Source organism: Zootermopsis nevadensis, unplaced genomic scaffold (assembly GCF_977971745.1).
Source record: "Zootermopsis nevadensis isolate Lab colony 2312 unplaced genomic scaffold, Znev_1.0 Znev_ptg000012l, whole genome shotgun sequence".
NCBI classification, from domain to species: Eukaryota; Metazoa; Arthropoda; class Insecta; order Blattodea; family Termopsidae; genus Zootermopsis; species Zootermopsis nevadensis.
Window position 1 is genome coordinate 12713856 of NW_028259144.1, and position 26456 is coordinate 12740311.

Sequence of the window (26456 nt, forward strand, 5' to 3'; positions counted from 1 at the left end):
GTAATATAAAAAGTCTGTCAACATAACCGGCTTCATAATTACTTGTGATTTTTTAACGACGCTGTCGGTAGCTCAGACTTTACTGCATCGTTCGATTCTAGGACTCAGCGAAGACCAGACAGTCTTACGACCTCTGCTAGGTATTTTAACGCGGAGCGTTATAACAGCGTGAGAGAGACAAAGGGACAACTGAGTATTTCACATGTGACGTGACCCTTGTGACGGTGTGGCTGGTCCAGGGAGCAGAGGAAAAGAAGGGAAGCTGTGGACCGGATCTCGTGTTCATCCCAGTCGCTAATTGGCGAGCACAAAGCGGCCGAATATTACCATTTTTATTGTAACGGTCTGTTATCATGCGGAACAATGTCGGAATTGGGGCCCATTTACTGGGCGGGAGGAAAAGAGAGGGAGACGCCCTGGAAAGAGATAAAACTCCCATTTTTTTCCTGCGATGCGTTCTCCCTCTATAAAAATCAATATGCATACATCGTAGCTGCAGCGTTCATATATGTACTGAAACTCAATTGTCTGTTGAACAAGTGTAATAATAATAATAATAATAATAATAATAAATTGTTGAACTCCTGTGAACATCTGAAGGACAGGCAGCGAACAGTTCACCACAAGATATCGCTGCGGGCCAAACATCTGGCCGAAATGAACGAAATCCTAGATGAATTCCTAAAAGATGATTCTGATCTGCTTATTATCAATTGCGCCGTTTACGCTGCAGCTGGGTTATTAGTAACCCCAGCCCCGTCTAAGGTGGCAGAAAAAGCTGAGCAGCAAACAAAACGTCTGGACGCGAAGTTAAAGTTGGAAAGGCAACTGGTATCCAGAATTCACTGCGTGATTGAGTATGTAAACTCTGGTCGGAGATTTACCACCAAGCTGAGGCTTATCGCCCGCTCTCTCAAGGCCAAGTATCACACACTGAACAAGAATACTCTGCTGACCATCAAGCAGCACTCTCTGGACAAAATACGGGCACTAATCGCGGACAGGAAGAAGTTAGTGAAACGTTATAGGGCCGTAAAGGAGAACACCATCTTTCGTGTATGCCCTTCCCGTCTCTTCAGCAAGAACACTCCAGTCGTTTACACCCCACCTACAGCAACGCAGGTCGAGTCATTCTGGAAGAAACTCTACGAAACTAGATTTCCGTTGAACATAGATTCTCCGGCCATTGGCCTCTTTAGGCAGTTCTGCGATCGCCATTTAGAGGATGATGATGTGCCCCTAGTAATCACCGAACAAAATGTGAAACGTGCCTTTACTGGCAAAAAGAATTTTTCTGCCCCTGGAATAGATGCCATCAATAATTTTTGGTGGAAAAATTTCACGAGCATACACAAACATCTATCTCGTATCTTTACATCTTTTTTGTGTGGTACAGAGCCCATTCCACCTTGGTTGACAGAAGGGCGCACCGTTCTTATTCCGAAGAAAGGAGATTTGTCTAATCCGGAAAACTACCGACTTATTACCTGTCTTAATACTGTATACAAGGTGTTCACCTGCATCTTGAATGAATGCATACTGCACCATATCGAACCTATCTGGAAAGAGGTATACGAGCAGCGGGGTTCAAAACGTGGCATTGCAGGTTGCAAGGACAATCTGTTGATTGACAGATGCATCTGTCAAGATGCGGTCCATTATAAGCGCAACCTGTCAATGGCCTGGGTGGACTACAAAAAAAGCTTTTGACACTACTTCTCATGAGCTGATTGTCATCTCGCTCAAAGTGCTGAAAGTCCAACCTGACATAGTGAAATGCATTGAAAATCTACTACCGCTCTGGAAAACGCGCTTCATTCTAACATCCGGGAAGCGTGTAGTGTCAACCGAGTTGGTATACTATCACCGCGGAGTGTTTCAAGGTGACAGCTTGAGCCCTCTTCTTTTCTGCATCTCGCTACTTCCTCTTTCCGTTGTGCTAAGACGTGAGCGCGGTGTGATGTACCTTTCAACCGCAGGCATAAAGTCACCCACCTTTTTTACGTGGATGACTTAAAGCTTCATGCCTCCAGCGACAGTTACCTTCAAAGTGCACTGAACACCGTGCAAGTATACATCCAGGATATCGGAATGGAATTTGGATTGGACAAGTGTGCAGTTCTGCATTTGAAAAGAGGAAGAAATAGGGATTTCGGCGAAGACGTGCAACTCGTAGACGGAAGCATCATACACCATCTTGATGCCGAAGAGTCTTGGTGTGAGTGAGAGTCACATCCAAGATGTCTCCAAGGTCAAAGAGGCTCTGTGCAGCAAGTATAGACACACCCTACGACAGATTTGGAGTTCCGAGCTCTCTGGTAGAAACAAAGTCACTGCCACCAACATGCTTGCTGTTCCGATCCTGCTCTATACTTTTGGAGCAATGAAGTGGACAGTTAACGAGTTGAAAAACCTGGACAGGGCCACCAGAAAAATGATGACCATGTACCAAAGTCTTCACCCTAAATCTTCTGTCCAACGCATATACCTCCCGCGTCATCTTGGCGGTATAGGTCTCTTGGGTCTGGAGAATCTTCACAACAGGATAGTTCTGGGCACAGCTCATTCCATCATTAATAGCTCTGACCCCATCTCAAAATTCGCATGCTCACATGAGTCTGAGGGTGTAGGAGCGTTTATATTTCAGGCGGCAAAAAGAGCAGGAAATGACCTTGGACTTGACTTCGACATCAGCTCAGTTGGACGGCAAAGACAGTTGCCCCTGTTGACGATGACGTCAGATCAATTCAAGGGCACTGTTAAGAAGGCTGAGAAAATTTTGTTGATCAAACAACATGCAGATAAACCCATGCATGGGACCTTCTTCGAAAATGTAGAAAACATGGGCTTGTCAAAAGACCTGACGTTCGCCTTTCTACGGTCGGCCGGACTAAAGTCTGAAACCGTGGGTTTCATCTTAGCGTGCCAAGATGGTGTGGTAAACACACTTGTGTATCGCCGAATGGTGATGGGTGTGGGGGTAGCGGATATTGTCTGCAGGGCATGCCGAATGCAACCAGAGACGCTGATGCATCTTCTGTCGGCATGTAAACATTATGCCAGCTGCGCCTACATTCATCGACATAATGCTGCTTTACGTATACTCTACTACCACCTGAGACACTTTTACGGCATAGTTAAGACACCCGTTTTGCCGTACGCTCCTGGGGACATTGAGTCCGTCGTTGAGAACGACAAATGTAAAATTTATTCGAACTATTCATTCCCCACCACCAGGTAGTTAACAGCCACTAAGCCTGAAATCGTTCTCATCGATGCCTCTGGATGCACTATGTATGTCATCGAGTTTTCGGCCCCGGCTGAAACCAACATAGTTGTGAAGGAGGCTGAAAAACGGACCAAGTATCAAGACCTTGTGTTTGAGCTAAGACAGCTGTACCCAGGATTCACTGTCAAATTAATCGTCCTTATAATTGGAGTTCTTGGAGGAGTCAAGTCGTCACTGCTGGCTAACATCAAGCTTATTCCGGCATGCCAGCATAACGCTGAAGCATTACTCAGCTGGATGCAAAAGGTCGTGCTTCTTGGGTCGCTCCGACTACTGCGCGTACGCACGATCCCAACTCACTGTAGCCGTCCATCTCGTGGTTCGAGCCGTGACTGCAGTTTCATCTGGGCTGCAAGCATCCGCGTTATGACGGCAACACGCCTGAAGTTTTTGGCTGCTTGGGGACCAATTAAACAATTGCTCATAATAATAATAATAGTCTCCCAGTCTGTAGTTTCTTGCTAATATGAATGGCCTTGCGCCATCTCTGAGCCGGGGTCAACAATAAATTTAACCCAATTCAACTCGACTGAAAGCCGATTATGTTGAAGCATTACAAGATTTGTACAGTTTCGGAAAGTATTCAGCTAATACTAACGCAAAAACCTGGATTCCTTGACACTCGTTTAGGTTCAGGCAGAGAGCTCTCCAGTATAGCGGACCGAGTCCCGAATACCGGCTTAAAACTACAACCAGATTGGCTCCATGTACGGTCGGATTAGTGTCCTGCCCATGGCCGACACCTTGCAGAGTGAAAAATTACATCACTACGGAGTGGCACAGAACTAGGAACGTTGTACCCGTCTGGTTATGAGGAACACGAAACGGAGAAAATCAAATTATATGTAACTAGATACAAGTATATGGGTAAAACAAGCAGATTATTTATCCTTTCGTTTTCATAATCCATCTCTTACACGATAAAAATGTTCAAGAAAGTATGTACGGACGTCGATTTGTGCGGTTTATTGGATAAAGTGCAATAAATCGTTAGGTCATAAAGAAGGTGAAGGGGCTAGAGAAACAATTCTTACATGTGTTAAAGAGTCAGATCCAGGAATAGACCTTAAAAATAACTGGCAGAGTAATAATGTAACAATAACTACCAAACTACGCAAAACATCCAACAATTTTAAGAAATGAACACAAACACAATGTTCCCGATAAAATAACAGACGAATGTATCTAAGATACGCCTATTATTACATTACAAAGCTATTTACATCTCTAACACATCTGACTTTACTTAACGCAATATTTACGATGTTTTGTGTTTGTCAAACACGATCTCTTATTTAGGGGGAAAGAAGTAGGACTGGTTGTGGAGTAGACAACGTTCAAGGTCATTCCATACTACGTACTTGATAGTTCCTCTGATTTAAACAGTGTCGCTGTACATGTTTACGAACTTCGTGTGCGTGTTCCAAGATCAAAAATAAGCAAAAATGTTCCTATGAACATGGGGTCGCAAATGTTTCATTTTCGAAATAATAGCCAAAAATAAGTTTCAATTAATTGACTTTATATCAAAGTGAATCCGTTTCCAGCAAAGATTTTCAATTAACGTTTGGGCAGGAATTTCTGGCGATATGCTCATTGGTCCACACATGCTTCCATCACGTATAAGTGGACCTTCATATCGGTGATTCTTAAGAAGACACTTGCCACGTCTCCTTGAAGTTGTACCACCGAACACAAGAAGACAAATGCGGTTTATGCACGACGGAGCCCCAGCACACTTCTCCTATGGCATCAGATATCATCTCAACGAACAGTACCCTCAGCGATGGATTGGGTGTGGTGGTCCAGTAGCATGGCCACTGAGGTCACCGGACCTGACTCCATTGGACTTTTATCTGCGGGGTCACTTGAAGTCCGTCGTTTATGCAACACCCATAAACAATAATGACAACCTATTCGAATGTGTGCAGAATGCATGACAGATGATTCGAAGAAACCCTGGTGTGTACGAACGAATTCGTCAGTCTTGTGTACGTCGTGCTCGTGCATGTGTGGAGAATGGAGGAACAACCGTTCAGCATCTGTTATAAAGAAACATCCCTGTCCTTGTACTTGGCAATAAAGAGCATACATTGAAAATTATTTTTGGCTATTATTTCGAAAATGAAACATTTACGACCTCATGTTCATAGGAACACGCACACGAAGTTTGTAAACATACTTCTGACTCACTCTGTATACAAACAGCTGATATGTTGCAAAAATCTATACGCAGATCAGTATCAAAGAGCGAGATATTCTCACTCACACAGACTTTTACTGAACAAATAACACAATTTCTGCGTCATTACCTGTGTGACCTCGTTAGCTGTCCTTTTTAATAGGGTTATAATAACAGCAATGCAGATACAGGCTACAGAAACAGAATTCTGAATGTTTCAGTGCAGATCAAACACGGATAACACCTTAAAAATTTAACACCTTCAGAACATATTCCTTATTTGTTGTCGTCGTATCTCTAAATGGCAACTTACATTCACTAATTTTAGGCGTGCTTAATTTGGAATAAAGCATCCTCTTTGCAGGTTTTGTGGAGTTACCTATTGGAAATACCCTGTTCAGTGGAGTTCCTGGTGTCAGATGTCAAAATTTAAACAAATGTCTCGATTTGCATTCTTAGGGGACATAAAATACCAAACAACGCAGTTTAAAGAAGACTGATTTAATTAATAATGCCAAACCATATTTTTTCACAGAAATCGTTTCTGTGATATTTTTAAGTCGTACGTGAGTAATCTCCTGATAAGTTTAAATTTCTAAATATTCTCAAGGTGAGTTTTCAGTCCACTCCTAATTTTGTTCAATGAGAGAGTTGCTGCCTCAAGGCCTCTGAACATGCCTGGTTTTATCTTGGGGTTTCTCCCTTCGTCGACATTAAATTACATCGATTCAACACGTCTTATGTAAAGTTTTAAAAAAGTGTAGTTCTCAAATTTTATAAAACAATGCTGTCTCTATTTTGGTATGTCTAATGCATGGGTTATGATGGCCCAGTAAAGGAAGGGAATCGATTCTGCAGAAATAAAATTATTGAGATAATATCAATACAGGCCTACACAATATACGGCCATAAATGTAACTCGAAGAATATGCAAGAACTTAACCTGGCAAATATTGTTACAGTATGACTATTGGTATATACAGATCAGCTGTTGAGAATATATTACAAAGATAAGTCTAAATCAAATCCTACACATGTAAATTCATTAGTGCTAGTGCAAAGAGATACAAGTTTTACAGTTCAGGAAACAATTTTAAAAGTATTCATAAATTTTATATAGTAATTTTAAAACAAATTATACAAATAGCATTACACAACTTAGATAAAAACTCAGATTGAATTGCTAATTTTGTTAAATTATAATACAACGAGTTGAGTCCGTTAGAAAGAGGTACACAGTCACTCGAAGGAGTAGGCGCCCATTCGCTTTGTATCGGCGGACGGAAACAGACGTTGTGTACTTCTGATTATCAGACGATGGACAAAGTCCTTGATTTTAGTTATCCCAAGAAAAATATTCCTCCAGTATGATTCGATACCATGATTACCTGCACAAGATACCAGCTCGTTTGATTTTGTCAACTTAAAACTTACATCACTTAAACACAGCACGAAAAAACAGAATAAGAGGAGAGGAATTTCTTGACTACCCAAGGGATTTTTAGTTTCTCAAGAAGGGGTCTGATCCACGGGGTTAGCAACAGTTGCGCAAGTTGCTGGCGCCGACGTTACTTCTTCAGACACACGTTTCAGGCCATCAGACTTTCCGCCTCATTCTCACTCACCGTCATTATCATCTTGGTAATAGAAGGATGAAGAATCTGCTGTCCAGATTTGGTGCTGCTATCATCAATTTGATGAAACTGTGTCTAGGGGGAGAAGGCTGGGGGAGGAGACACGCTGGCTTGCAATAAACAATTCATTTAAAAAATTACGAGTCAACACGCGGGGGGGGGGCCTATGGATTTGTCTTTCAAAATTTCAAATGTGATAGTTGTGGTAAATAAATTATGTATTAATATTTATATATATCTAATCTAAAATATATTTGGTTGTTCAATAATCTGTAGCTGTTAATTATAAAATAACTTTACAGTTGATAAGTACAGAATAACATTATCTTCAGTCTATTACACTGATGGTAATTTATCTAACCGCAACTTCCTGGACTCTCTAGCTGCACCTGGTACCGTAAGTAACAGGCAAATCTTTCTTCGATATATTTTCATAAAATCTCAATATACCACGTTAAGTTTTAACCAGATTGAGTACCGATAAAATTGCAAGAGGATCTTCATAATTTGTACTGTTCATCAAATGTTTTATTGTGATAAAATGAATAAGGGTGAAATCGGTGGAGCAATTCGACATCGGTGACTCCACTTCAGTTTCTGAAAATGTCACGTACAAACATACGCATACATGTAAGATTTGAGGTTTTCACAGCGGTGAGTATGAAGATTTTTGTCTTCTGTCTGGTTAACATCGACCAGACTACACAGCACAACAACCCAGAAGACAGAAATCTTCATACGCATACATATTTTGACCTAAAACAAAACACCATGGTCTTTGATGACAACATTCCAGCGCCCTTCTGGATGGGAAAACCAAAACGCTCAACTTCGCTCCAAAAGCCCCCCCTCCCCCCCATACTTGTGAGCAACTAGTATCCTTATCACACTACTGTAAACTGTCTATCTAAAATCAATTTTAATGTTATTCTCATAAATCATTCTCATTTTTCAACTGGACTTATTTCAAACATATGTGATCCTCATTTCTCTGCAACCTAAAAACTACAATTGACCTTCATATATAATTTAGTTTCTTTTTATGAAATATCCTAAATTGGTCATTTTATCCTTCTCAGGACCAAATATTTTCTTGAAAATTCAACTACATATTCTTTAAGCGACGGATGCTATAACACAATTTCAAAAGAAAAATATTAATTTCTATACTTTCTTTATATGAAAAACAACAAGTTGCCAGAAAACACAGGGTTGATCAAAAGTAATTCCAAAAATATTTCAAATATACTTCCTCTTTTAGATTTATGTTAATCTCGACATCTATCATAACTTCAGGAACACTCACTTGGAACACTAATTACACAAAAATATACGAAAATTCTTATTAATACAGCAATGTTACTTCACTGCAAACACATAGGCCTGTTATGCACTGTGTAATTTGTGAATGGAACGTTCAAGAATACTTTTTACCGTGACGAAAATTTTTAAAGTTCAATTGCATTTCCAATTCCTTTTTGTCCATAATTTGGCTTATCCATGCTACAGGCTGTAGACCTTGGTAAATATTAGAATAATTCTTGATGGACGGTTAATTAAGTGGCAGACGTAGGAACACGTGTTAGAGGAATTACTGAGGAAACCCACAAAACACTTCCACTTTCCGAGTTTATTACAACTTTTACCTGTATATGAAGACACCGGTTTTGATACTCGAAGGAGGGAAATGAGAACAGAGATTTCCATTAGTTTCTTTAAGTATGAGCAAGATTGTTAAAACTAAAGAGAAACTTCGTGTTTCGCAAAGAAAAGTTTGTTCATATTCTTCCCTCTAATCTGCGTGGATTGACGTGGGTTTCGATTCCTTCAGGAAGACGACTAATATCCCGTGGGAAGAAACGCGATAATGTTGCAACATTTTTACATAAGCTGATGCAGCCATTGTATCAAAAACTCGATCTTCTCCTCCAGCGCGCGGGAGACGAAAATTCCACACACAAAGGAAAGCTTCTTTAACTAATATCAGCGCTTAACGCAAACTGAAGAATACCTACGATGCAGAAAGTTTTAAATCTTCTTGAACATGTGAAGTATTTTTGCAGGTTGTTTGTTAGTTTTCATCATACTTTCGACTGGTTTGATGCGGTCCTCCATTTTCGCCTATCTTGCGCCAAACTCTTCATTTCCACATATTTTTTGCAGCCCACATCCTCAAAAATCTGCGTCACATGTTCCAATCTTTGTCTCCCCTTACAATTCTTCCCTTCAACTGTTCCTTCCATTACCAAATTAACCAATCCTGGGTGCTTCTGAATGTGTCCCTTCTTCTCGTAAGATTTTTCCTTCGCCTATCCTGTCTAAGACCAGCTCATTTCGTACTTTATCAGTCCACTTAATTTTCAACATTTCAAATGCTTCTATCCTTCTCCTTTCTGCCTTTCCCACTGACCATGTTTCGCTTCCGTATAGCGCTGTGCTCCACACAAATAACTTCAGAAAAATGTTTCTTAATTCCAGGTCAATGTTTGACATTAGTAGACTTCTCTTTTTGAAGAAGGCTATAGACAATAATTTAAAACGTCGTAAACCATCGGAATAGCAAAATGACAACCGGTTTTGTGCACTCAAAATATTAAAACGTTATTTTAAATATTTCAAAATGAAAGCCTCAAAATTATCAAAACACTTCAGAATATGCAGGTGTTTTAATGCATCAGTTGTCTATTTAAATAATTACTTTGACTTTCATCTCCTGGGAAAATAACACTACAAAGAGTAAAGCAGATCTTGAAGAAAAAGTATGTGAACGGAATTCAGTTGACTTAGAATAGATTAAAATGGCGAGCTTCCGTGAGCACTTTCGTAACGATCAAACTTTCTAACACATGCTGAAGATCCATTACTGCGTTAGTTAATTTTTCAAATTATTTTTTGAGAAATTTTATGAAGCGAAATTTTAATACATGTTCAATAGGCCTAAAGCTTTTAATATTGAGATCTGAGGTCTGCCAGGCGGAAAAGATGGTTTTTGTCGTCTGGAAAGAACGCCATGTGGCTTGGTGGTAGATACCGACGCGATCCTCTACGTAAGTAAAAGAAAGAAGCTCGTAAGTGTATTCCGTAGTGGAATACAAATTACTCATGCGTTCTTTGCAACATGCATTTTGAGGTATTTAATGTATCTTGTTCGATACTTCCAACTTTGGCTACCATCGCAGCATCTCAATGTCTACCTCACGACTTTCCTCATCCGTCATTTTGTTGTCACAGATCGTAGGATATTCAAAATTACTATTATGAGGTAGTGCAGAATAGCACAACCTCCACATCAAATTCAATCCAAATTCGTCTAGTGGTTCTCGAGTTAAATCGACTGGGCAAATTGAATGACACGATCAGCCCATAACGCTTTCTTCCTGTGCACCTCGTGAAAAGAACTCATAATAAATGCATGGTGGAAAGATTCCGTCTGTCAGCGGCTTCCTTTGCCAAATAGAAACCAACAAATAAATACAAAACAAATTTGGCTCTTGGAATCTGGATTAATCTTTTTAAAATGTCATTTGTCGCACTATATGGTGCGCTTTCATATGCCGATTGGAGAAGAGGGCTTCTCGATATGGATGACAGCTGCAAATATATTGAATAATGCACCGGCAAGAGGTGATCCTCCAACTTTGGTTTTGTGCTGAAGTTAACAATTCTTGATAGCAGCAAAGACAATCATGTTGCAAAATATTACACAGGAAAAGAAGTACGGTAGTGGTGGGGGGAACTGAATTAATCTTGATCAGATAGAAAACTGAAGCGAGCTCTTACAAGCATAAATGAATTTTCGGGTTTTATAAAAGGTGAAAAATTCTTGACTACTGTTGGCTTCAAAAGAAGCTCTCTGCTGCATGGAGTCAGAAACGGTTCTGCACTTCAGCACTGAATAAAGATAACTTGTTTCTCTGAAACGCAACGTACGGACAGTGATAAATTTAGCCCACCTTCATGTGGATAAATTACAGTTTCTTAGGCCTATGTCCTTCCGTCTTGCTTCTTTACAGGTAAATCACAGTTTGTAGGCTACGTTAGTCGTTTCATTAGTAAACGTAACAAAAGTTAATGAAAATTAGAAGGATCACCAAGATGATAAGTTTTGCGTGTGAATTTTGGTTGAGAATAGAGCAGGTTGGTATTCTGCAGGAGGACGGGCGTTGGATATGAGACGCCTGCAGCGCGCTCGTCGCCTCGCAGTAGATGACAGCGAGGAAGAAACGGAGAACATCAGGGAACAAGGCAGGGAGACATTTTTAAAACTAATCTCAAGTAATAAATTTCCCTACTAGTGAAAACTGATTCCTCATCATATCCGCTTCCAGCATAAGAAGTACAACAGCAGCAAGAGTTTTATTAATAATGGCTGTCCTTGACTTAAGAATTATTGGAGTTTCTATGTTGGCAAAACCCAGACCAACAAAGGACCGTACAAGAACACTGACAGTCATATTAAATATTTTGTTAAGCGTCGACTTGGGTTGACTTTTATGTGTTTATGGTTACCAACTTCAAACGGATAAATGTCACTGCATGTGACAGAGCTATCAGCAAAGTTCTACAAAAATTTCAACAAACCAATTGCTTAACGAACTTCATACAGCACAGTCCTTCTTAAAACACCGAAAGTACTCTCAGCTAGAGAAGAAATTTCCCGCCTTTCTCGTAATCCGATGGTTCACAAGAGTCAAACTTTTGTCCTTATCCCGAGTATGAGTTCAATCCACATATTCTTGCCCAATGACCTTATTATCTAGATCCATTTTAATATATCCTCAAGTCAACGACTAGGTCTGTTTGTTTTTTGTATATGTATGCATTATTAGTGTTTGACTGTCATTGGCTTCTCGCTGTTGGGGTCTCGGGTTCGATTCCCGGCGGTGCCCGAATTTATAACTTGTGTTGGGCAAGGCCGTGGTCTAGGCAACACGGAGTTTTCTTCCGGGGGCTTCCCCGGTTTCTCCGTGGCATCCCAACAATTACTCCATTCACACACAGAAGAAGGCAATGGCAAACCACTTCTGGATCATCTGCCAAGAACGTATATGAACAGGTCCCAGTTCGAGAAAAGGATGGAAGGATCCTGTTCATATGGACCTGTCGTCAGACAGAACACTAAGTAAGTCAATTTACGCTTTAACATAAGCGAAAAACACCTTACGGGCCCCTCCATGCCTAAAACTATCGTTTTTTCCTTACGAGATAAGAAAACTGCATGACCTGGATCATTGTTGCAAAACAATGGAAATCTGCTGTTAATCCTACTGCTATTGTTACCGATATTTTAATTCCAATTTTATATTTATTCTTAGTTTTTGTTGTTGTTATTATTATTTTTCCTTGGCATTGCTTTCGCCACCTCAAGGCGTCAGGAGGCTATAGACTGTCACCGAGAGGTTTTCCCTCTCACAAAGCTAGACCATTTTCGGGGACTAAGACCCCTTCGAAGCTCCTCAGTTAATGCCCCCAATGCCTACTCCAAACCAGGTTATTTGACCCTGGAGCTTTACCGTCAAGGTCCTTCTGCGGTATGCTTGATTCGTTGAAACCTGGTTCCCGGCGACGTTGCTCCAGAGGCTTTGTTCCACTGGCCACCGGGCCTGGACAACCCTGTGCTTCCCCATCCTGGAGGCAACACCAGTAAAAGAATAACCTAAGACAATCGTTGGTAAACACTGTTGAGTGCAGTCACCGTTTGTTTAGCAATGAATTGGACAGAAAAGATTTCGGTTTTACAAGTGCTTCTGCCATTAGGCAGATTTTAAAATTGCTGCTATGTTTGGCGGAAATATTTAAATACGTAGCACAGCTGATATCCTTCGTTATTGTTTCACACTGAAAGCTGTGGAAACGGATACAGGAGAAACAGTTAAAGGAAATGTAGGAAGGGGGCAAGGAATGAAAATACGAGAGAATAATTCTTTATTGAATTTCAATGGACCATTTCCACTCGGTGTTTATAGTACATGCATGTACTTTTTCTTCTAACATTAACTATAATTATTGACGATAACATTGTGAATATGATTGTCTTGCAAGGATTTTTGCTTACCGAACGACTTTTAAGGGATTCATACATTTTGTAAAACGGAGAATTGGTATTCATCCAAAATTCAGTTCGTTTTAAAAGTGCAAATAAAAGTTATAAAACAAACGTGGCTTTCAGGCACTGTAAGTGCAAATGTAATATTTTAAATAAAATGTCATAAATAAAGGTTTGCCTCAATCCTATAGAATGGGACACAGAACTATTTTTCTTCCACCTCGTAATTTCTAAAGTTCGTAGTTAGGCTTCGTATTTTCGGAGGAAACAGCTGTTTACAGAGTCGAAATTTTGCCTGCTCACATTCACGGGTCTATCTCAGTGTTATCTCTATAACCTGCTAGAAAAAACGAACATCGTTAAACTAATTAAAAGTTACTATACCAATGCAGAGCTAATTTTTTTCTTCGTGGAAATCTACTTAAAATATACTCATATAAGCCTCTGGCCGGGTTAAAATAAAATTGTGCCTGCCAACTGGCTGTGGAAATTTTCAGACTCCCACATACTATGCGAATTTAAATCTCCCTATCCCCCCACTCCCCGCCTGCCCTATATGTGTCCTTCTCTTATCAATTCACCAAATGCTTCATAATTGGTGTCATATCCCTTCATACAGAACACCTCCCCCCTTGCCCACGTAGGGACGTTAACTCATGTATATTCATGTGCTGCAACGACGCGAGGGGTCGCTGGGTGAGACTGCTTCAAATATTTTGCAGATTTTTGTATCTCTGTCACACCTACAGCAGACAAGAGTTGCTTGGTTTCACAGATTTCAATATGAAGCATCACTTGAACTCTCAAGTTCTTTTTTACGCAATCGGAAACTACTGTATGAACAAACAGCAGGCACAAGTAGTTTCTGCTCATAGTTGAAACTGACGGGGTTTGAGATTTTGATAAAATATCTGACAAACTGTTGTATGGTTTTAACTTTCACAGTGTAATTTTTTACTGGTACAAATAACAGCTGTTACGGACTACACACTAACTGAGCCCATGGAGAAGCTAGTTGAGAAATTTTCAGCCTTTAATTGAACCTGGAGTTTCTTGAACATATTCACAACAGCACGCCACTGGATCGTATGAGCCAGATATATCCACTCCAAACCCTCGCACACTGTTCATCTAAGATCCATTAAAATACTGCCCTCCTACATTTGTTGCTAAACCTTTATAAAACTTCTTCTCTAAGCAACATTTTATATGAAATTTTTAAAATTTTAACTTGAGTTTATACTCTGGTATTTTAATTTATCCGGCGGTTCGATTATCCGACTAACAAACCTGAATAATCGGAAGTCTACTGTACATAACATAATGTTTGATTAGATTAGACATAAACGAAATAAATTAGAGATAATTTCAAAAAGGGGTTGATAAAATAGTTCCACAGTGGCAGGATGTATCTCGTTTGATATCCCCAATTTTTAATGCGTTTGGTCCAATGGTCCACAGCTTCCAAATTTTCCTGCAATCATCCATAGTCCTTAGTCTCATTTTAAATGCAACTTTGTTAGTTATCAGATATAATGGTCGATCTGCCCAGCCTCAGAACATGTTACAGTCGACTGCTGATCATAACACCCACCACTAAGAATATTCATCCCCTATTCTTTGAATTTTCCTTCCGTCTGTTAACTTATTTTGATTCATACACTTATTCCTACACGCAACTCACATTTTTGCGTAAATTGCACTAGTTCTAACGTCTGTGACCAAAATAATAAAATGACAGATCAACGTTCTTTTTTGGTCTGTTTTATTAATACAGCGGCTGTATAAACGTGTCTCAGTTGTTTTATTACTGAAATTAAATTAACCCAAGTAGATGCAAATTAGAAAAGGTTCATGTTATTTACATAACCGATACGTTTTAAAGTGTTGCCAACATAATTTTTGATGTAAACTAAAACATTCGAAACTTTTTGACTTTTCATGTAAACACATCACATAAATAAACGTTTCTGTATCCCACCGGATAAAAGAACTTTGCGAACACCCTGTAAACTATACTATACCTGCCCGGCGGAAAGAAGCAATATGGCAGGCACCCGTTGTAACCTAATTGATTATTGCAACAACTCTACTTGGAGGGAGACTCAAGTCGTGCTGATGAAAAGAGCTAATCTCGTTAAGTTACGAAACGAACGACTTCATTTAAATTCCGTCACCGTCAAAATATTCCAGTTTATTAGAAGTTGTTTTGCTTGTATTAACTTTGGATGAGTGCCATTCTTATTAATACCAGCCAAAATATTATACATATATATAAGTCATGAGAAGGCGTCTTTCGTTTGCATTGCTTGATGGATGAAAATTCAGATTTGGGCGATATTTCAGAATGGAAGAGAGAGTTCTCACGATCTCACTCTTCACATCTATATAGCACACTCGAAAATTTCGTTTTAGTCTGCAAAATTGCATTGCCTTGAGTTGGGATAAATGGCGGAGGCGATGCGTTATTCGAAACAATACGAATTACAGTCTTAGTTTCAATTCACGGCAAATGTAAAATTACATATGCGTTGAGTACAGCCGACAGGAGAAACCAGTTGGTTTCCGTTTAAGTAAAAACAAACCTAAAGATCTACAAATATAACGGGATTATGTATTCCTTATGTGCAAGCAGTAATATTTTTCTTGCTCATTTAAAGAAAATGAAAAATTATATCAAGTGATAACGTAGAATATAACATATGGGAAGAAGCAAATTAACAACAGGGTTATATTACGTAAGCTAACAAACATACACTAAATACCCAACACGTCAGTAGTAAAGGACATATTCTAATAAATTTCGATGTCGATTCCGTACCAAGATGACTATTAAATAGGATTTGAGATTTTCGCTTGGTGAGTCTGAAGATGGCTGTCTTCTGGGTTGTTGCGCCGTGTAATCTCGTAGAAGTTTACCAGACCACACGGCGCAACGACCCAGAAGACAGCCATTTTCATGTCGATTAAGGACGGTCAGATCTCTTGAGTCGACAGTTTTATGAAGACATGTCCCTCTTCGTGCTTTTCAGTGGCCACTGTGAGGCAAATACCATTGCATCATTCAAAAGGTGCATGTCCTGCCTTCCCAAATCATTAAGGTCTTCTTCCAAAATGATCCCCCAAAGTCTCAGAGGTCTTCAGCCGAAAGATACCAACCCTCCTCTGTGCAAACATATCAAGGCTTTCAGCCGAGACAACAATCACATAAACGTAAGCATAACCCAAGTTATAATTTATAAGGATCTGTTTACCAATTTCAGCTATGCGTTTATGGCGCACGAATGGTTTAACCTAGCAACAGACGACGTTTTGCTCTTCCGGCAACGCTCTGCTCTTAGTTACCTATTTGACTGGTTTGTCATTACTCACTTTAACCTTGGTGAAGTAAACAATACGTTCTTCCGAAACGTCGGTAACCATCTACAAAATCTATAAGGCGTATAACCCGAAATACCAAAATCGACATCTGCACCGACGCTGGAATCTCAAACTTCAAAATACGTAATTCTTTCTTTAAGTGCTCTGGTTGCTATAGACTGAACTGGCTTATCAGTATGAGCGAATTTATAGCGAAAAGAAGGAACCATTTAGCCTACCACTATTTTACTCCCAACCGTCGACACATAAGGACATCACTAACCAACAGCGCTGAATGACAGAACACTGGCCAAAGTGGGATTATGTTCATGAGTTTATCCGTAAGACTCCTACAATATATGAGGATTTTCTCACGCCAATAGGCCTGCAATTTAGTTTAAGAAACGATTCGAGTAAAGTACAGGCACTTTGAGTAAAATTATTTTGGTCAACGGGAATAAACAGGCTTATTTGTAAAAATAGCAGAACATTGCTCAATAAAAAAGGATGTCGTATGACAACAGAACATATCCATTAACGGAAATACACAGTAATAAGATTGCCTCATCAGTCACTATTTTGTATTGTATACTGAAAAATATCTGGCGAAGAATGGGAGCTTTTGTTAATTTCAAAGAATTAATATCGCTAACATACTCAGACCGAAACATAAAATCAGACATAATTATCAGATTTTAGTTATTTCCATATGCAGAAATTACCCATTGTCGTGAATGGCTTTTAAGAAAATTTATTATTTTTAGGGCACATCACGGCAGCGCAAATACATTTGGAGTAGTAAGATTATAAGTCTTATTTTTCTTGACGTGGAGATATAATTCAAAAAGCCCGAGAGTGTGGAACAGCCCTTCAGTTGGTGTATACAAATTATATTCGTGTTACATTCCAGGGGAACCAACGACACCATTCCGTCAAGGGCTGTCTTAACGTACTGCTCACTTTACAAAATATAATCACGCCCTCCAACAGGCATTCTGACTCACTTTTTACAAACATAACATCGTCTTCATCACCACGTGACACTTAAAACAAGAGGTGAAGAGTACTCGACACAGGAGGCCAAGGCGACCATGTTAGGACTACGATGTAAAGAAACAGTCGGGCCGCGCTGCTAATGAATTATCAAGATGACAGAAGAGGAACGATATAATGAAGTAATTTTAATTAATTAATGTTGTCTTGTCTTCTGTTCCAAAATTACTGCGACAAAACTTCGTATCTTACTTACTCTCTAGCCAGAACTATACTCGTCTTTGTTCAAGGCGTTAACAGCTCCTAAGAACCTCGGTCTGCTGAAGAATGTCTTCCCTATAATTCTGTTAGCCGTTTGATAGGAGTCCTTGAACGAGGGATCAATACGGAAATAATACAAAAACCTGCGGAAACACATCCAAGCCCCGTGTGTGATTAGAACTCGCGAACCCATGGTTCGAATGATTAAAGCCCACTCCATAGACTGCGCATTCTCTGTATTTGGCCCAGAACCACAGATATACTGTTTAATGACACGGACAGTTTCGATGTATCTTACTCTAGTTTTACGAAGGGATGAAAGATGAAGTGTTACTGAACGAACATAATTTTAGCGTTCCTTCAGAAAACAGAAATATTTGGTAAATTATGGCTTTGTACTATTTACTTTCCAGCTGCACAAAAATGTTACTTATACATACGTTAAATTATTTAGGTAGCGAAATGTTTCGGCAACAGCGTGTCTTCATCTTTGTGCTTGTCGTGAATAAACATGCCTAACTTGTTTTTCTAACCACCGTACAGATACACAACAGAACTAGTTCAATGCAACACAACTAATAAATCAAGTTCTTATGGATTCTAGCCACTTTAAATTACCAAATATAATTAGTTTCCAACCCACATGATAAGATTTTCTATTCAGGATGCTTCAAATTAATACACATTTAGTGAGTTTTATCTGAATGTCGTCAGTGACACTATATGTAATTCTGAAGCCAAAATCACCACAGTACATTTAAATTAACGAACCACAAGCGAAAGTTACGTTTCAATTTAAAAAGAATTCGAAAATACTTTGTATTTTTCACGAATTTCATGGCGTATTTTCACGTGTCTTACTGAAATATTGTTACAGCGAATGAAAAGGAGATAGAGTGGATGCGATATGTAACAGACACGGCAAAAACATAAAACAAATACAAAATGTTTGCAGGAAGTCTTCTTAGAAGACCTAAGATTAAGAAGGGTGGTAATTTTGAAAATGATCTTGGAGAATATTGCTAAAATCTGACATGGATTCTTATTGGTTTGGTTATAGAAATTACGTGTTGGTTTCTATAATAAAATAAATCTTTATATTCAGATTGTAACCTGCTGAAAGAAAACACTGTACCATGGACTAAGTTACGTAATGCGGCTTAATCTTGGTGCACACATTCTTGAAACTATAATTCCTACATCCCTACAGGCGATAAGCAACACCAAAATTAAACTGAACACAATCTGCTTGTATGATGTAAGAGAATACAGGGCTTAGCATTCAATAAACGAGGCTGACCTGTTATTTCAAAGACCAGAGCATGAGCTTCAGGGTAAAACTATGCCCAGGATATAATATTTCTACAACATGGTGGCCATGTTGCTCCTATGTGAAAACAAAAATTGGAAACTGTCGGTCCCCCTTTGTCAGGATAAAAATCTCATCTTGTTCGGATTAGCAAACACAATCTCGTATCAAACAGGACATAACAGCAGCTACAGGCATGTAATATACAGCTCATTATTTGCTTTAGATAAATGCTATTCTGAATGGAAAAACACCTCTACCGGCGCGTGTACCAAAATGCAAATTGACAAAAGAGGACTGAGGCGCGTCTCTCCCTCCCCACTCCTCCCATCCTAACATCAACAACGTGATTATGTCACTTGCTACATACAGCAATTCGTTCACAAAAATATTGTAACAATAACAAACAAACAAACAGCAACGACAAGAAAAATACGAAGAACATGGGATTAAACTCTGCAAATGTGTTCAGTATCCGAGCTGCCATTCCAGAAACAACTTCCAAGCTCAGCCTTGCTAATTACAGAAACGTTTTGAGAAAGTCTGCCACTAACTGACCATACACATTACACAGGTCCATTATACATTTCTAGAGGAATTTTGCGATCAAGAAGAAATGATGACCATCACATCAATGAAGGCGTTCTGAAAAGTCTTGATGAACATGTTAAAACTTACTTGAGTGTACATTGTACATACTTCGAAGATACAGAGAAGCATTTTATAGTTAATTCAGAGTTTTATACAATATATTCGTTAATTTCACGAGTAAAATGGGGTGATTAATGCCACTACATACAGAGTCGATAATATTATTTTCTTGATAAACACGCTGAAATTATCAGGAGGCATGAACAAATACATTTTTGTGATATACTGTGAACTTATGGTCTTCATGGAGACGTGAACTGAAGAATCTAAAGTCTTTTCAGAATTTTTCACACGGTAACACTGAAGGTCGTGTTCTATACAAAGAAAAATACAAAAATCTATGTAAACATGGGTCTTTGGACGCTTCTGCTTTCAGGCGCGACCCATTTTATTTTAAAAGGAGAAGAAAAGTGAAGTGTAATCCTGTCCACAGGAAAGTTTTTATTAACAAATCGCTGTTTCCAACCTTACATATAAATGTTTCGATAATAACAAATTACAAACAATGGTCAATGTTGACGTACTTCCACATAACTGACTGCACGTCTCATTAAGGACGCGATCAAACACTCCATGAGTATTACGAATTAAGTCTCACCGTCTTCTGCTCTCTTTTGTGATTCCCTGCAAAATAAACAGCTTTTATCACAGACAGTATTTTTAAGATGGCCACACAAACACCGCTAGGCAGTTCTGGTCTCAAATGGAACACGACTCGAGAAAGAAGCTTCCAAGTACCTATGTCTACACTTATATTTTAAGAAGTTTTGTGCAGATAAACACCCCTAACGTCGTGAAATGTATTTCAAAACCACCATTATTTTGCCAGTATATAAACACAAATCAAAAGTCCATTTGGGTCTTCTTGTTGATATCAGATTAAGGAGTTCCTTGAAACGACATTACTAAACTGGTTTATGTAGACATCATTAGATTAATTTACATTTCACGATAAAAAGTAACCTCACCTATCCACACTCAAATATTACCAACGTTCAATGAATGAAAACGATACATCGAAACGAAAGAATTTTCTCTTGGTCATGCCCTAATATGTGTTTAAAAATTATTTTCCGTAAATGTTCCAGTGAACATAGGTGAGGAATACCTTCTGTAAACATTTGCAAATTGTAAAAGTTGAAGAGCATATTATGTTCCAAAGCTGGTTCAATCAGTGTGATTTACGAAGCAAATAATCTATTTATATCTGTATTTTTCGTTTTATCCTCTTTAAAATTGTATCGAATGTCGATATTAACACTGTTAATCGTAAGACAGAGCCTGAAGTGCTTGAGTCGCTTCTGAAATAACAGTAGAATGCACATTCATTAAAGACGCGGACGTTCACCTTTTGCGGGCTGAATGCAGGGGAAATTACGCAACGGCAGTGACGCAATGTGCAGAAAAGTATCATAATTATCGAGTACTAAATCGCAGAACGTCCCTTTGTATTGATCAGATAATTCGTGGAAAAAAAAACTAAGTCGAAAAATGGTCATGTTGTTCGTCCGCGGAATGTACTCATACCAGCTGTACAAGAATGTATCTTGAACATCACGGGAGGAATCCCAGTTTAAGCAGCAGAAACATTTCTGCATGACAGAGTACCACATGTTTTTTTGTGTCGAACACTACGTGGGCAGCAGCCCTGTCCACACAATATGCAACGGGCTGAGGCATTACACCAGCTGACACAATTTCCCGACTTTTCTTCTGCCAATGGTTGTTTCATCTGTGTGCCGAGAGTTCTGCAATCGCATCTTTTGTTTCTAGTTAAGGGAAAGTGGAGCTTTGCAGGAGATGGAATTATGGATATTCACAATTGGCATTCGTAGGTGGAGGAAAATCCACACAAACACATAACCAATGTCAAGCTTGTGGGCTGGAATTATAGAACATCTAACAGGTCCTTGTATATTACCAGGGAAACGTATTGACCCCAGAACCTGCGATTTCTCCGAAGACGTTTACCACATTCGTTGGAGGATGCTTTGCTGCGGACAGGACAATGGGTGAGGTCTTTACACTGTGGTGCTCCAGCACGTTGGAGTCTCGCTGAATGGCACGGTGGATCTGTCCTGGTCCCGAGGCTCCTGTGTCGTGGACACCACGGTCACCGGACACAGTTTTAGAAAATTTTAAATTTTCAAAACATGTAAATTTATTTCGCTGGACATGGCGGATTTAATACATCTAAATGCACATTTCAAAGAACGCATAATGATATTATAAGTATTCCGGTATGAAAGACACTTTCCGATATTGTTAGATGTGCAGTTTGTGATGATGGGGACATTACAGCTTCCAGTGAAAGGCCTTGTGTTGTCGATGAGAATCTTTCAGGTTTCAGCAGATGCTTAACGATACGTGTCAGTGTTAGTTGACGTCGGCGTCACTTATCTTAAGAACTCAGGTCAGGAGGAATGAAAGGTTGATATGACACGTCGTAAGCACGCTCGACTCAGTTCTGTTGTCCAAAATAACATTTCTCTATTTTATGCAGAGTACGAGCAGTGCGTGTGAGAGTAAAATAGGAGCAAACACAGCCGCGCATGAAATCATAAATAAACGACTATCAGCTCTTTCGTCCCGTTGTGTACGTCATGTATCGGGTCGAGTCAAAATTACTGTTGTCGACGGCGGGCGGAAGGAAACTGATCCGGATCATTGTTAGTTAGGTTACTTAGTCTGCTAGTTAGTTCCACATCAACGTTGAGAAGGACACAGCGAAATGTAACAACGAGCAGTATGGGAAATAAAAAGAACTTTACTGCTTTTCACGTAATGCTTGAACGCAAAGTGTGTCCTAATCCTCTTTAGCTGCGATATGTTAAAAATTTATACACGTAATAGAAACTTGAATCCCCCACATAAAATCAATACAGGACGTTCTCCAATTTTTTATAGCACTGTAACTGTGTTTTGATTTCCGACGAACGTGCACCGTGCGCGTTTTAATAAATTAATACTGTGGCTTAAAATATAGAATACTGTAAAATGATGTATCCTGTGTGTTGATTTCGTGGCAATGACTTTCGAATGACAGTTTGAATGTAATATGTAAAAGAATTGAAACTTGTATTATAAAATTTATGTACCTTTGGTTGGCAACAAACGTGCAAGTTTACTGCTCTCGGATTCTTAACCCTCTGAAGCACGAAACTCGTTTACATATCGTCTGCAAAACCAGTTCCTACCCCAAAGAAAACAACGAATATCTGTTATAATCGCCGTCAATTACGAGAACTATACAAGACACATAAATACATTCTGCAGGAAAAATGCAGATTGTTGAATGTTAAAGCAGGTGATACATATAATTACCACTTTGCTTTAAATGGTTAACTTATTCAACACAAATAGTAAGTGTAGCTAAAAACTGCATTCAGTTGTATTTTATACCTTTAAAGTAGTAGAAACTGACAGTCAGTGTGAATAATTCACATTCCGTCAGGACTCAACTATGAAACCCGTTTGATCCACTACGATCGAATCACATGCCAGACGTAATTCCAAAACAGTGACAGTCGTAACAGCAAAAGAATATATAATAAAGAAGCAAAGTATGAGGCTGTACGTCAATTTGAGTATGTAGTCTCTGAATGTGTTAATTGTGACTGCCTCACTCGTTCAGTCATGATCATGAATGTCGTATAATTAGCATAGGTCTGTGACGTTTCACCAACTAAGATTTCGGTTGGTACTGGTGATTACATGTTCTATCTGAAGGCCTATCAACATTTGGAACACTTAACGTCGCTGTCGAGTGATTAGTACTCGTGCTTCGTATTCGGGAGTTGTCAGATTTAAAATATCGGCCCGGAAACCGGGTCTTCTGACTGAGCCTATTCGCGTTATTTCTCTACAGTCCCTTTAGGAATATACTGTTAAAGTACCTTAAATTAGGCCACGGCCATTATTCCATTATTCATTAATAATCCTAACATTCGACGCTATATATGACATGTTACGGACACCGTCATTAAACAACAGATAAATTAAAAATGTAGTCACTTGCTAATTAAGAAATTTACCAGTTTCTAATTTTTGTGCAAGATGCTTTCCTTTAGTTGCTTTATGTTTCGCCGAAAAGTGCAGTCACCCTAGGGAAATATAGCAATTAAAAAAGAAAACCATTCTATTTTTTCGATGTCCCTTTTCACAGATAGGTTTCACCCGTAGAAATATAAAATTAGATTTAAGAAGAGATCGCGCGGTCTGGGGCGTGGGACTTGTTCGTTTGAACATTTAGACCGCGGGTTAGAATGGATGTTTGTTCGCGTCTTTCTGTGTTGTGCTGTCCTTTGTATGTAGAAGCCTTGCGACAGGGTTATCGCTCGTACAAAGAGTCCTGCCAAATGTCTCAATAGATCAAGTAAGGGCCCATCAAGGACTGTACATCCACAGATAAAAAATCGAAATAAATATCGGGCCTTTCCGGCGTTTGGCGAAGTAGAATAACATTTTAAAATGTCAAAGGTTCGATAACAATCATCTCCACTAATCTTAGAATAAACATTAAAATACATTAATGTATAATGACATCCAAAGATCTGGGCACAGGAGTGGTCTCTACTGTCCAAACTTTGTGCTTATCAAATATACCTCAGAAAATGGACAATTTTGAACACAATATCGCTACAAGGTATTGAAGATCTGTGTTAAAACGTGCACCAGCAGAAATCAAATGTATGAGACGATAATATTAAAAGTATCTCCCCCCACCGTCTGTTCCATTACTCCTGCCGTTCCTCAGACGCACATTTTCGCCCCGACGACAATATTCTTACAGTCTGTCAAGAAGGGATTCTGTGTGTGTCCATTTGCTCCCAGTTGCTTGTAGACACATTTACAAACTTGCCAACTGTTCAGGGCGCTCTAAGCCCTACTATCAATGCTCACAGTCGCTAACCAACTTTCTATCTGGCCACCCATTTTTATCAAAGATAGAGTGTCGCATTCTACTAACCCACCCAGAACGTCACTGGAGCAACCATGCAGCCATTCCAGCTCACATTCTGACTCATTGCTCACAACCAGCTCACATGCACGCCCACACTCGTCTGTCTACTCACAGGCTCGCCCACACTCGTCTGTCTACTCACAGGCTCTCCCACACTCAGTCGCAGAGTCTGGACGGCCCGAGAAACAGCTCCGCTGATTATCATGCAATCAACTTTAATTAAAAGTAACGAATCACAGCCATATTGAAATTTGCTTTGCTTGCCAGAACTTGCTTGTTGTGTCGTATGTAATTTCGATGCTTGCAATTATATTAAAATATTTTTTTTCACATGCAGTAGCTTATATATTTTTTGTCGTTGAACGTGGAGTTGAAAAACAAAAGAAGAGGAAGGGGAAAGAAGCACAAGCGTGTAGACGGAAAAAGAGGATCGAAAGAGGAGAGACAGACTGAGTCGTTGTCATGGAGATGAACAATCGGATTCTGATGCTTTCCCCTAACGCTCCTGCTTCCGTTTATTTCCGTTGTCACGCTTATTGAAAGAGTTAGCATCCGGTAGCCTGGGGATTGAGAGGTAGAGAGAGACATGTCTCTCTCTCCCTCTGTGCAGAGGTTTGATTTATTCTGGGGCAGACAGGGGAGGTGGACAGCACCAAATTGTAACGATCCGTCTCATTATTCAAAACCTGGCGTTGCTATTAATGCAGTGGTACTGTGGAGTTGAAGAGAAAAAATATTAAAACCTCGTGAAAGCTACCAATATATTTGACCTCTGCTGCTTTGGTGCCTGCGTTTGATCTCCAGAAAATCTTTGTCAGTTGTCCATTCCTGAAAGCAACATATTGACATCTTAAGTACTGTGGGTTAAGACACAAATCTAGGTAGGCAGAACTATGAGTGAACCAAAAAATACTTATTTTTAAATTATAATTTGTATTTAAGAGTTATAAATTAAATAATGGGTCTATATTCAATAGTAATCATACGCATAAAATTTAAATACTTCAAATATTGCAAAGACTTCAGTAAAATAATTCTTTTTATTGTTTGCTGCGCTTTAAATATGAATCTGTAAATTTTACAAGTGTAAAAAAGAACAAGCCACTTTTCTTCCCTTATACCAATAAACAACTATCAGCGTAATATTCCTCTATTTGAAGTATATACTAACAACACTTATACTTACAAAGACGCTGTGTTACGAAAGGAGATAAACTGAAATTTATAGCTGAGAAAAGTTTCGTGTTTGTGGATTTGAGAATACATGCAACTCTCTTGAATTTAAGTTCTAGTTCGTAGCCCGGGAGCTTCCTACAACTAGACATAACGTGATACGTAAAAATAAAAATGCATAATAAATCCTCACGTTGTTGTTCTTGAGAAACATGAAGAATATACCACAGCGATTCGAAAATATCCTTACAGAAATGTGGAAGAAAATTTAAAGCAAAAAACTAGATAGAATGTATGATTTGAGGTTTTCACAGCGGTGAGTACTACCATGAAACACAGCGCAACAACTCTGTTGCGCTGTGTAGTATGGTAGATGTTTACCAACGTTTCAGGGGTCATGCTGCCTCCGTCATTAGGGTGATGATGACGGAGGCAGTATGACCTCTGAAACGTTGGTAAACATCTACCAGACTAAACAGCGCAACAACCCAGAAGACAGAAATCTTCATACTCATCGCCCTGATGATGGAGGCAGTATGACCTCTGAAACGTTGGTAAACATCGACAAGACTACACAGTGCAACAACCCATAAGA

General features: G+C 39.3%; 1 protein-coding gene across 2 annotated transcripts in view; it reads right to left on the bottom strand.

Annotated features, from left to right (window-relative positions):
* Positions 1–26456, bottom strand: part of LOC110838022 (uncharacterized) — an 85453-nt gene that overhangs the window by 44629 nt on the left and 14368 nt on the right. The window contains exon 2 of one of the 2 annotated variants that reach the window (XM_087347957.1): positions 25459–25516. The exons of the other annotated variant lie outside the window; for it this stretch is intronic. Within the exon in view, the coding sequence (XP_087204083.1) occupies positions 25459–25516 (58 nt within the window). The remainder of the gene's footprint in view (positions 1–25458; positions 25517–26456) is intronic. 2 annotated transcript variants of the gene reach the window in all.